A 10,840-nucleotide genomic window follows, 5' to 3' on the forward strand; every position below is an offset into this window, starting at 1 on the left:
TATGTGTGTGTGTGTGTGTGTGTGTGTGTGTGTGTGTGTGTGTGTGTGTGTTTTAGGATGAATGATGCCATGTTGATTGTTAGATGTATGCTAACGTGTGTGTGAGTTAGGATATAAGTGTTGATTTTGTTTTTAATAGGGTTAAAACATAAGACACAATGATGGGAAGCCAACCTTAGGGTTGGGCAATCTTGGGTGCTTAACACCTTTCTAAGAGCGTACCTAAACTCCGAACCCATACTCTGGTAGAAAGATCAAAAATCCTTCCTCGAAAGGACACTATATATATGGTTTATAGACCATTACAAAAACTAGGTGGCAACTCCAAAACGACCCCTTATGTCCACACTAGGCAATCTTGGTGTGGCAGATGGTGGGGGTATGCTCCAAAATGACTCAGGCTTATGGGTTCAAGCCTTTTCTAGGCACATAGGAACCACAACAAGCTTTGTAGTTGAATTTAGGGTCTTGAGAGATGGCTTTATTATGTGTCAAAATCTTCAGATTAATGTTGTAGAAATTGAGTTGGATGCTAAAATTGTTGTTGACTTGATGAACAATTCTAGCAATTCTAATGATGAAAATTCTGCTATTGTGGCTGATTTCAGGCTCCTAATTTCCTAAGTTCTTCAAGTTAAAGTGTTGCATTGCTACTGGAAAACCAACCTGGGAAACCAACCGCTGTGCAGATGGCCTTGCCAAACTAGGAAATCAACAACTTGATTCTGATATTATGTATTACAACTCCCCCTTCCTGTCCGTGAGACATTTATCTCTCTGATTTGTATCGTGTTTACCATGTTAGGCTTTGTCCTAACTCTGATGTTTCTGTTTCTCTTTTTTAGTTGAATGATATTTTCTTTTTTGATGAATAGTGTGTAATAGGTTTTACTTGGTCACAATTTTTTCTTCTGCAAAAAAAAAAAAAAACCTTGTTCATCATCCTTATCTCTCTATGCATCTCAGCTCTCCTAAAACCTCTTCTCAACCTTTACATCAGCAAGAAGAGCAATAAGCTTCCTCCAGGACCCTTTACAATCCCAATGCTTAGCAGCTTCCTATGGATCCACAAATCTTTCTCCGACCTCGAACCCATTTTCTGCAAATTCCAAGCCAAGTACGGACCCGTAGTCACCCTCAACCTCACTTTCTGCCCTGCTACGTTGCCAACCGCTCTATCGCTCACAAAGCTCTCGTCCAAAACGGTGCCGTCTTTGCCGAGCAACATCAACTCCGCCTCGTACCGTCCCACGTGGCGCCTATTTCGCCGCAATCTCAATTTGGAGATTCTTCACCCTTCGCACTTGAAATCCTACACTCACGCGCGCAAGTGGGTCTATAATATCCTCTTCAATCGTCTTCGTGATTCTCACTCCAAGCCCAGTGAAGTGCCAATCGTCGTTAAGGAACATTTCCAATACTTCATGTTTTGCTTATCGGTTCTTATGCGTTCTGGTCAAACCCAGATTAAAGAAATCGAAAATGTCCAGAGTAAGGTGAGTTTGTTGCGTAAACGTTCTTTTATTATGTTCTTCTTCGAGAAGGAAGTGGCGTGTGGTTCATGTTTGGCCAAGCATGTTACGTACGTTTCTATTCTTTAGTCCTATTCAAGTATGGTCAGAAGATGTGCCTGTTTTCTTCTGTTGTTTTTCAAAAGATGTAAAGTTTAAACTAACGTAACTATTATATTAGTTCAATTTAAAATAAATAAATAAATAATCAGCCTTCTATAGTTATGGTATATACATTCTACAAGTTAGCACAGAATGGTAAAAAGAAAGTTATATAAAGGAAAAGATTTCTCCACAAACCAAACTCTTTATATATTTTTTGATTTGGTGTGCGTTTGGATATAACTTATTTTGTTGAAAACTGAAAATAATAAAAAAATAATTTTTTTTATTGTTTATTACTGTTTGGCACTGTTCATTGGCCTAAATTCACTATTCATGGCCAATGAACAGTGCATAACATGTTGGTTAAAAAAAAAAAAAAAAAAAAAAAAACGCCCCAAACACAAACGTGGACATGAATCCAAACTGACCTTTGATGTAACTTTTGAAAATTTATTAATTAGATTTCATGTTTTTAACGTGCATGTGAAATTTTGTTCAAATCAGATCTTATTTAATACTCGATGAATAAACATATTTTTCATACATAATTTTAAACTACAAAATCTTGAAATTTAAATATTTGATTGATGACATAGCTACTGATCTTTGATCTTCTTGAAATTTTGCAAGTATGAATGATATATTAAAAACATACAATCCAATGGTTAGATTTTTAAACTTCACATTCAATAAAAAAATATGAGAAAATTTTAAAAAGTTTCTGGTCAATCTCAACTGAAGTATCTTGTAAACTTTTTATAACAAAATTGATATTTTTTCATTGGGGAAATTCTTACATGCCCCAGCATCTATGTGTGGGGCCCACCCCCTCATGCGAGAGGATGGATCATTGCTCCCGAAGCACCTAAGTATTTCCCCACTTATTTTGTAGCAAAGTTAAACACAAAGTTTTCTTAAGTGCTCAAAGTTGGGACCCATGATTTCGTAGCAAAATCAAGCACATAAAATTTTCTTAAGAAAAACTTAACTCTCATGTGAGAGGAGGGAGCACTACTCTCGGAGCACTTAAGTTTTTCTTTTAAAAAAATTTATGTGTTTGACTTTGCTACAAAACCCCGCATAAAGTTTTCTTAATAAAAACTTAAGTGCTCTGAGAGCAATGCTCCCTCCTCTCATGTAGCATTGCTCTCAGAGCACTTAAGTTTTTCTTAAGGAGGAAGTATTGCTCTTGGAGCACTTAAGTTTTTCTTAAGAAAAAGCATTGCTCTCAGAGCACGTAAGAATTTTCCAAGTTCAAACACATACAATATAGTAAACATTGATTGAAAAAAATGTATAACTATTATAAACTAAATTCCTAGTTATTCAATGTGCAACTTATATGAGGAAATAAATCAAGGCCATGTGCACAAAAAATTATATTAAAAAGAACAAAATCTTACAGTGTGTTTAAAAGCACATTTCCTAGACAACCAATACTAGCAATCTCTTGGATTGAGCCTTGCAATCTCGTTGTTCCTATACTCATAAAAAAAAAAAAAAAAAAAAAAAAAAAAAACAATCAATATTTGTATGAAAACTGTAAAGGAAACAAAGATTATGATTAGAACTCGAATAATGAAATCTCAAAAGTTGAACAATTAGAAATCAAAATAGGGAAATCGATGATGAGCTCAGTTTTATGAGAAATGTGAAACGAAAATCATGGGGAAACCGATGAAAAAGTGTGGGTAAACCAAAAAACAAAAAAATCAAAGAAAAAATTAGGGTTTGTGACTTCCAAGATCAATTCGTACCTGATCGGAGTAACTTGTATGCTTTTTTTGTTGTTGAGAACACCACGCCAAGAGAGATGAAGAGTCACAAATTGCTGAGATCAATTCGTACCTAATCAGAGCTATGCGATTTCCATGATCATCGAGCTCTATGAGATTTCCATGATTGTCGAGATCTATGAGATTTTCATGATCGTCTAGTCGAGCTATGAATTTGGATTTGTGCTTTCTCAGCCTCTGTGAGAGAGTGAACTAAGAGCAAATATTTTTTGCTTTGTGGCTATCTTTTTAAATTTTTTTGTGGGCTTTTTTCAAGGGCTGAAAATTTTGTCATATTTTATCAAGGGTTGTGGGCTAAAAATGTAAACGTTTTGGTACAAAACTCGCCCACTCTTTTTTTTTTTTTCACATTTATTTCAAGGGTGTTTTAACTTATTTTGAGGGACTTAATAACCTTTGAGATAAAGTTTAGTATTATATTCAAGCATATTTGTATTTATAGATTGTATCAACAGATTTTAGTAAACTCTCGATAAAAGAGGGTCGAAATAACTAGGGGCTATTTGGGTGAAAAAAAAATGCTTACTCATCACTTATCACTCAAATAACATTACTCATTACTCATCACTTTATAACTCATTTCCTATAACTCAATAATCCCCAAATATTTCCAAAACCCGGTTTGGTACCTAAAACTCAGTTCTACTTTCAACTTTAAAAACTCAAAAACGTGGAACCCACCCTCTGACCACGCTACCATTGTTCAATAGGTATGTCTTCTTCTTTATTCATTTTTTTTAATAAATAAAAAATTGACTCTTTCTCTCTGCCAGTGTCTTCTTCTTTGAGAGTGGCCACAGTGCGCGCAGGTGAGAGTTTTTTTTTTTTTTTTTTTTGGGGGGGTGGGGGTGGGGTTTGTGTTTGGGGTTTTGTGAACCTTTGGAAGGACGTTATGGTGACTGAGGACTTGGTGAATTTAAAGAAAGATGGCGTTTCAGCTGAAGAAGCAATAGATGTGAAGAAAGGAAGAAGAAAAAAAAAGAAAAGAAAAAAAAGAGCAATATCACCTTTCGGAAACAACAACAATGGAGGCTGAGAATGAATAGTATTGTAGCCGTTGGCTGGGGATTATTGCTCTGCCACGGATGGGACTTGACATGTGGGTGGGACCACTAAGTTCAGCAGAATTACAAAAATGCCATCATAACTCAGTTTTCATAACTCAAAAACACCTAAAACTTGTTTTCAGTTTTTGTATCTCATTACTTAAAAATTTGAGAATTGAGTGATGGAAACAAAACTTGAAAACAAATCCAAAAAAAAATTGAGAATTGAGTGATGGAAACAAAACTTGAAAACAAATCCAAACAAGCTGCATCTTCGTGGGTCCTACCATTTTTGAGTGATGAGTGATGAAAATTGGACGATGAGTGATGGAAACATCAAAATCCAAACAGCCTCCTAAAGTTTGTTGCAGCGATAATATCCTCTTCAATCGTCTCCAAGACCAGTGAAGTGCTCATTGTCGTTAAGGAACATTTCCAATACTCCATGTTTTGTTTATTGGTTCTTATGCGTTTTGGTGAAACCCAAATTAAAGAAATCGAAAATGTCCAGAGTAAGGTGAGTTTGTTGCGTAAACGTTCTTTTATCATGTTCATCTTTGAGAAGGAAATAGCATGTGGTTCATGTTTGACTAAGCATGCTACGTACATTTCTATTCTTTAGTCCTTTTCAAGTATGGTCAGAAGATGTGCTTGTTTTCTTCTGTAGTTGTTTTTCAAAAGATGTAAAGTTTAAAGTAACGTAATTATATTAGTTCTATTTAAAATAAATAAATAAATAATCAGTCTTCTAAGTTTCAAAAAAAAAAAATAATCAGTCTTCTATAGTTATGGTATATACATCCTATAAGTTAGCACAGGATGGTAAAAAGAAAGTTATATTGTAGAGGAAAAGATTTCTCCACAAACCAAACCCTTTATATATATTTTTTGATTTGATGTAACTTTTGAAAATTTAATAGTTAGGTTTCATGTTTTTAACATGCATGTGAAATTTTGTTCAAGTTAGATGTTGTTTAATATTCGATGAATAAACATATTTTTCATACATAATTTTACATCACAAAATCTTGAAATTTAAATATTTGATTAATAACATAGGTATTGATTTTTGATCTTTTTGAAATTTTGCAAGTATGAAGGATATATTAAAAACATACAATCTAATGGTTAGATTTTTAAACTTCACATCCAATAAAAAAATACAAGAAAATTTTAAAAAGTTTCTATTCAAACTAGTTGAAATTTTCTCATTGAAATCTTCAACTAAGCCTCTTAGTTTGATCTTGTGAAAGTTTTGGTCAATCTCAATTGAAGCAGCTTGTAAACTTTTTATAACAAAATTGATATTTTTTTCTTGGGGAAATTCTTATTACATGCCCCATCATCTACGTGTGGGGCCCACCTTCTCATGCGAGAGGATGAAACATTGCTCCCAGAGCACCTAAGTATTTCCCCACTTATTTTGTAGCAAAGTTAAACACATAAAGTTTTCTTAAGTGCTCAGAGGTGGGACCCACGATTTTGTAGCAAAATCAAACCCATAAAATTTTCTTAAGAAAAACTTAACTCTCATGTGTGAGTAGGGAATATTGCCCTCGGGGCACTCAAGTTTTTCTTAAGAAAAATTTTATGTGTTTTGACTTTGCTACAAAATCTCACATAAAGTTTTCTCTAGAAAAACTTAAGTACTATGAGAGTAATGCTTACTCTTCTCACATATAAATTTTTCTTAAGAAAAAACATTGCACTCGGAGCACCGTAAGAATTTCCCCATTTTTTTGCTCTTTTTTTTTTTTTTTCCCTCTTCCACCTATATATATAGGACTAAAGTTGGCCTTTCTTATCTCCTATTCAATCAAACATGGAAGTGTGGTTCATCATCGTCATCTCTCTCTTTATCTCAGCACTCCTCAAATCCCTCCTTTTCAACAATGTCTCTGAAAATCACAATAAGCTACCTCCAGGACCCTTACACATCCCAATACTCAGCAACTTCCTATGGCTCCGCAAATCCTTCTTGGAATTGGAACTCACCCTTCGCAAACTCCATGCCAAGTACGGACCCATCATCACCATTTACATAGGCTTTGGCCCAAATATCTCCGTTGCCAATCGGTCTCTCGCACACAAAGCTCTTATTCAAAATGGTGCTATTTTCGCTGACCGACCAGCTACTCCACCTACGGACTTGATCGTATCTAGTAATAAACACAGCATCAACACTTCCTCTTATGGTCCCACATGGCGATTCCTTCGTTGCAATCTCATTTCAGAGATTCTCCACCCTTCGCACATGAAATCTTACTCTCATGCACGCAAGCGGGTCTTGGATATTCTCCTTAATCGCCTTGGTTCCAACACTGAATCTGTTGTTAAAGGCCATTTCCAATACTCCATGTTTTGTTTGTTGGTTCTTTTGTGTTTCGGAGACAAACTCGGTGAAACCCAGATTAAGAAAATCGAAGAGGTTGACCGTCGCTTGTTTTTGAGCTCTGGTCGGTTTACTATACTCAATTTTTTCCCCAGTATTGGAAGGATTTTATTTCGTAAGCGTTGGGAAGAGTTGTTTCAACTTCGGAAAAACCAAGTTGATGTGTTAATTCCTTTGATTAAAGCAAGGAAGAAAGTGAAGCAAGAAAGACAGAGTAAAATGAAAGAAGACAAAGAAAATGATGATGAGTTTGTTGTGTCGTATGTGGATACATTGTTGGATTTGGAGCTACCAGAGGAAAAGAGGAGGCTTTCTGAGGAGGAAATGGTTAGTTTGTGTTCAGAGTTTCTCGAAGCGGGTACGGATACTACATCAACAACATTGGAGTGGATTATGGCGAATATGGTAAAATACCCACAAATCCAAGAGAGGCTTTTAGTGGAGATGAAAGGGGTTGTTGGTAATGGAGAGAAAGAGGTAAAGGAGGAAGATTTGAACAAGATGCCTTATTTGAAAGCAGTGGTTTTGGAGGGTTTAAGGAGACACCCACCTGCCCATTTTGTGATACCACATGCAGTGACTGAGGATGTGGTTTTGGATGGCTATTTAGTACCAAAGAAAGGTACTTTGAATTTCATGGTGGCAGAAATGGGGCGGGACCCGAAGGTTTGGGAGGATCCCATGGCGTTCAAACCTGAGAGATTCTTGAATGGAGGAGGAGGAGGAGGTGAGTTTGATATAACTGGAAGCAGAGAGATTAAGATGATGCCATTTGGTGCAGGGAAGAGGATGTGTCCTGCTTCTGGTTTGGCAATACTGCATTTGGAGTATTTTGTGGCCAATTTAGTTTGGAAATTTGAGTGGAAAGCTGTTGATGGTGATGAGATTGATCTGTCAGAGAAGTCCGAGTTCACCATTGTGATGAAGAATCCTCTCAAGGCCCGTTTATCTCCAAGGCTTTGAATGGTTAGGTCTACTAGACCATGACCATGATAGTGTTATTTCGAAATAAAGTCTACGACTGTATTTAATAAATTTTCACTAAAAATGTTTCGATGGCATTTTGTATATGTATTGGGGTTTGGTTATTTATTATTTTGGTGTTATTATTGAGGGGACATTTTTTTTTAATAATCAAATGAGAAAAGACTAAGATAAAGCACAAACATAATACAAAAGGAAATTCAAGGCTTTCTCCTTCTCAATAACATTCGCAAGAACAGAGGGAGAAGCACCCAATACAAAACAACCAGAGAAATTGTTACTAAGAGACCAAGTAGCTAACACATGAGCAGCTCTATTAGATTCTACCTTAGTAGGTAACAACATGGTTAGGTAATTAAATTGATGATGGTAAGATTCTACTTTCTTAGAAGGTTAGATTGCCCTTCAAATTTTTTGCAAATCCACTTCTGTTAAGTTTAATTTCGTATTCCTGGAGCCTGCCACCTTGATGATGAGTTGCCACTCCTTATTGAAGTTATGGTTTTTGGTGAGCTATCGGGTTCCTGAATGTGGAGATGTTCCTTGTTGAAAGCTTTTTGATACCTAAAGGATGTCATAATAAAAGTGAATTCTATTTTCACACATGAATCAAATTATTTAAATTAGTAACTGTTTGGATTAGTTGTTTTAACAATTATGTTTTTTTTTTTTTAATAGAAATTTTAGAATTTTTATTTTGAAAACATGATTTTTAAAATCACATATAAGTTTTTGGTAAAAATGTGAAAAAGTGATTTTTTATTTATTTATTTATTTTTTTTTATGGACAAAGTTAGTTACAAAATTGTTTGTAGTCTTAGGCTATAACTTTATTCAATAAAATAAACATTACTATATATTTTGAAAATCTAACCATTGAATTGCATGTTCTTTATGTTCTTAATACATATGTTAAATTTTGTGTCAATCGGATATTATTTACTATATAATCTATAAGCTTATGTTTTGTGCATAATTTTAAACTACAAAAACTTGCAATTTAAACAATTTATTGATGATATAGCTATTAATATTTAAATTTGAAATTCTACAAGTATGGAGGATATAAGAAGAAGATGTAATCCAATGATTGATATGTCAAAATTCACTTTTAGTAAAAAAGATATTAAGTAAGGTTGTAATTTTATGCTACAACCAATTTTGTAGATAAATTTTGTTATTTTTTTATTATTATTATCACGTATTCACATATAAATATTTGGATAACATTGGTCTAAAATTGCTGTTTTGGGTTCAAATTACCAAAAAGGAATTGACTATATTGTTAATGTTATCTTGCCATTTTTTAATGCAGTTAATGTTAAAAATTATTACTATTATCTATACAACTATTTAAGGGGCTTCCCCTATTTGGACCAGATTTTTTTTTTGGTCCAAAATACCCCTATTTTCCTAAGTTTAAGTAGAGACAAAACTCCTTCTCAAAAAAAAGTAGAGACAAAACTAAATGATAACAAAGTAAAAATACATCTTTAACTCTCACTAAAATATTACCTACAAAATATGATTACTCTTCCACTAACCCACTTATTCAGAAACAAACTTCACGTATAAACTTTTCTCTTTCTTTATTTTTTTAATTGGCCAAAAATATATATTTTTTTTAAACCCACGTTAAAATTTTTTTTTTAAATTTTTTATTTTAGAAACCCACGTTAAAAAGTTACTTAATTTTTGGTAAAATTTAATAATTTGCATCAATTATAATTTAGGATTACTACATTTTCCAATCACAAAAAAACTTAAAGGTACGATAAGTATTATGCGTTTCAGCATTTGTATCAAATATTAAAATTATAATTGATACAAATTATTAAATTTTACCCAAAAAATAGAAGCATCCTTTGAGCACATGCGTGAGCGCGTGCTTAAAGGCTAGTTATTACTAACGAAGTTACTAGTTACTACTAGATTCATAGAGATTTTGAAGAATAAAAATAAAAATATTAAAATGTTCATAATGAACCAAAAATATCTTACTAACAAAGAATTATATTCATTGGATGACCATGTATTTTTTTTATGTAGAGAGACCAAAAATATATTGTAGGGACACGATTCTCAAGCGGCCCAACAATGGCGTTGGGCTCGCGCGTGATGGATCCCTCACAATAAATTTTGTAGAGAGTGGGCTTGAAAGGCTAGAGTTGGGTCACGGGGCGTTAGTACGGGCCGGACATTAGATAAACCTAGACTAGAAAAAGCTTTAGTCCGGTTATCTAGGCCCATTAACTTTACAAATTGAGGGATTGGGCTCCTCGGATCCTGTCCGAGGAGCACTAGTATTTTTCTCCGGTTACCCGTCGATGGGTTTTCCATGGCGGAGCGCATATACTATCCGGGCATTCTCATTCCTAGAGTATTTTTCAGGAAGTGAGATGGGGGCCTCCCACTTTGTTACCTTGTGTTTTCTTTTATACTAGCCTACGTTCATTATCCCCCGTCCACGTGTAGGGTCGACTTTTCCAGGACAGAGATTTGTCCCATCAGTCTAATCCCGAAATTGTGGGAGATGGTCAATAAAGCCTAAGAATCCGGCTCTGTTAGGTGCGGTGTCATGTCAATGAAGGGTATTAAGGACTATTTCCCTGAGATATTTTCTGATCTTTTAAGTTTGCGTGTATTCCACTTTCGTCAATGGGATTCTGGGTCTTCCGAGGACTGAGAGGTCCTCGAACGTATCTTTGGGCCACATCGGGCTCACTATTTTTGGGCTTGGGCCCTGGCCTCCTTTAGTTTGGGGTCTGTGGACTCCCTATAAGCGAGCGAGCCGGGCCCATAAACTATTGGGCCCCACAATAGCCCCTCAAAACCCTGCAGTCCAACGTCTTGGTTGGAAAGGTGGGTTTTGGTAATACCGAGCCATTATTGCGGCTCATTTAATTCGGCCCTTGATCAACGTTGGCGACTCTTCACCTCCACGAGGAATGCGCCGGTCTACAAGATATTTCCCTCGATTTACGCGTGATGCGCTTATACCGTTTG

General features: G+C 35.1%; 1 protein-coding gene across 1 annotated transcript; it reads left to right on the forward strand.

The window, feature by feature from the left end:
- Window positions 1-6,277: 6,277 nt before the first annotated feature.
- Window positions 6,278-7,922, forward strand: LOC126700105 (cytochrome P450 89A2-like). The gene has a single exon (XM_050398099.1). It carries the CDS (start codon window positions 6,281-6,283, stop codon window positions 7,811-7,813), a length of 1,533 nt encoding a protein of 510 aa, XP_050254056.1. The 5' UTR covers window positions 6,278-6,280; the 3' UTR covers window positions 7,814-7,922.
- Window positions 7,923-10,840: the final 2,918 nt, after the last annotated feature.

This window comes from Quercus robur, chromosome 9 (assembly GCF_932294415.1).
Source record: "Quercus robur chromosome 9, dhQueRobu3.1, whole genome shotgun sequence".
Lineage (NCBI taxonomy): Eukaryota > Viridiplantae > Streptophyta > Magnoliopsida > Fagales > Fagaceae > Quercus > Quercus robur.

Excerpts from the sequence above, each read along its gene's own strand:
- LOC126700105 (XM_050398099.1), top strand. The coding sequence starts at position 6,281 with ATGGAAGTGTGGTTCATCATCGTCATCTCTCTCTTTATCTCAGCACTC.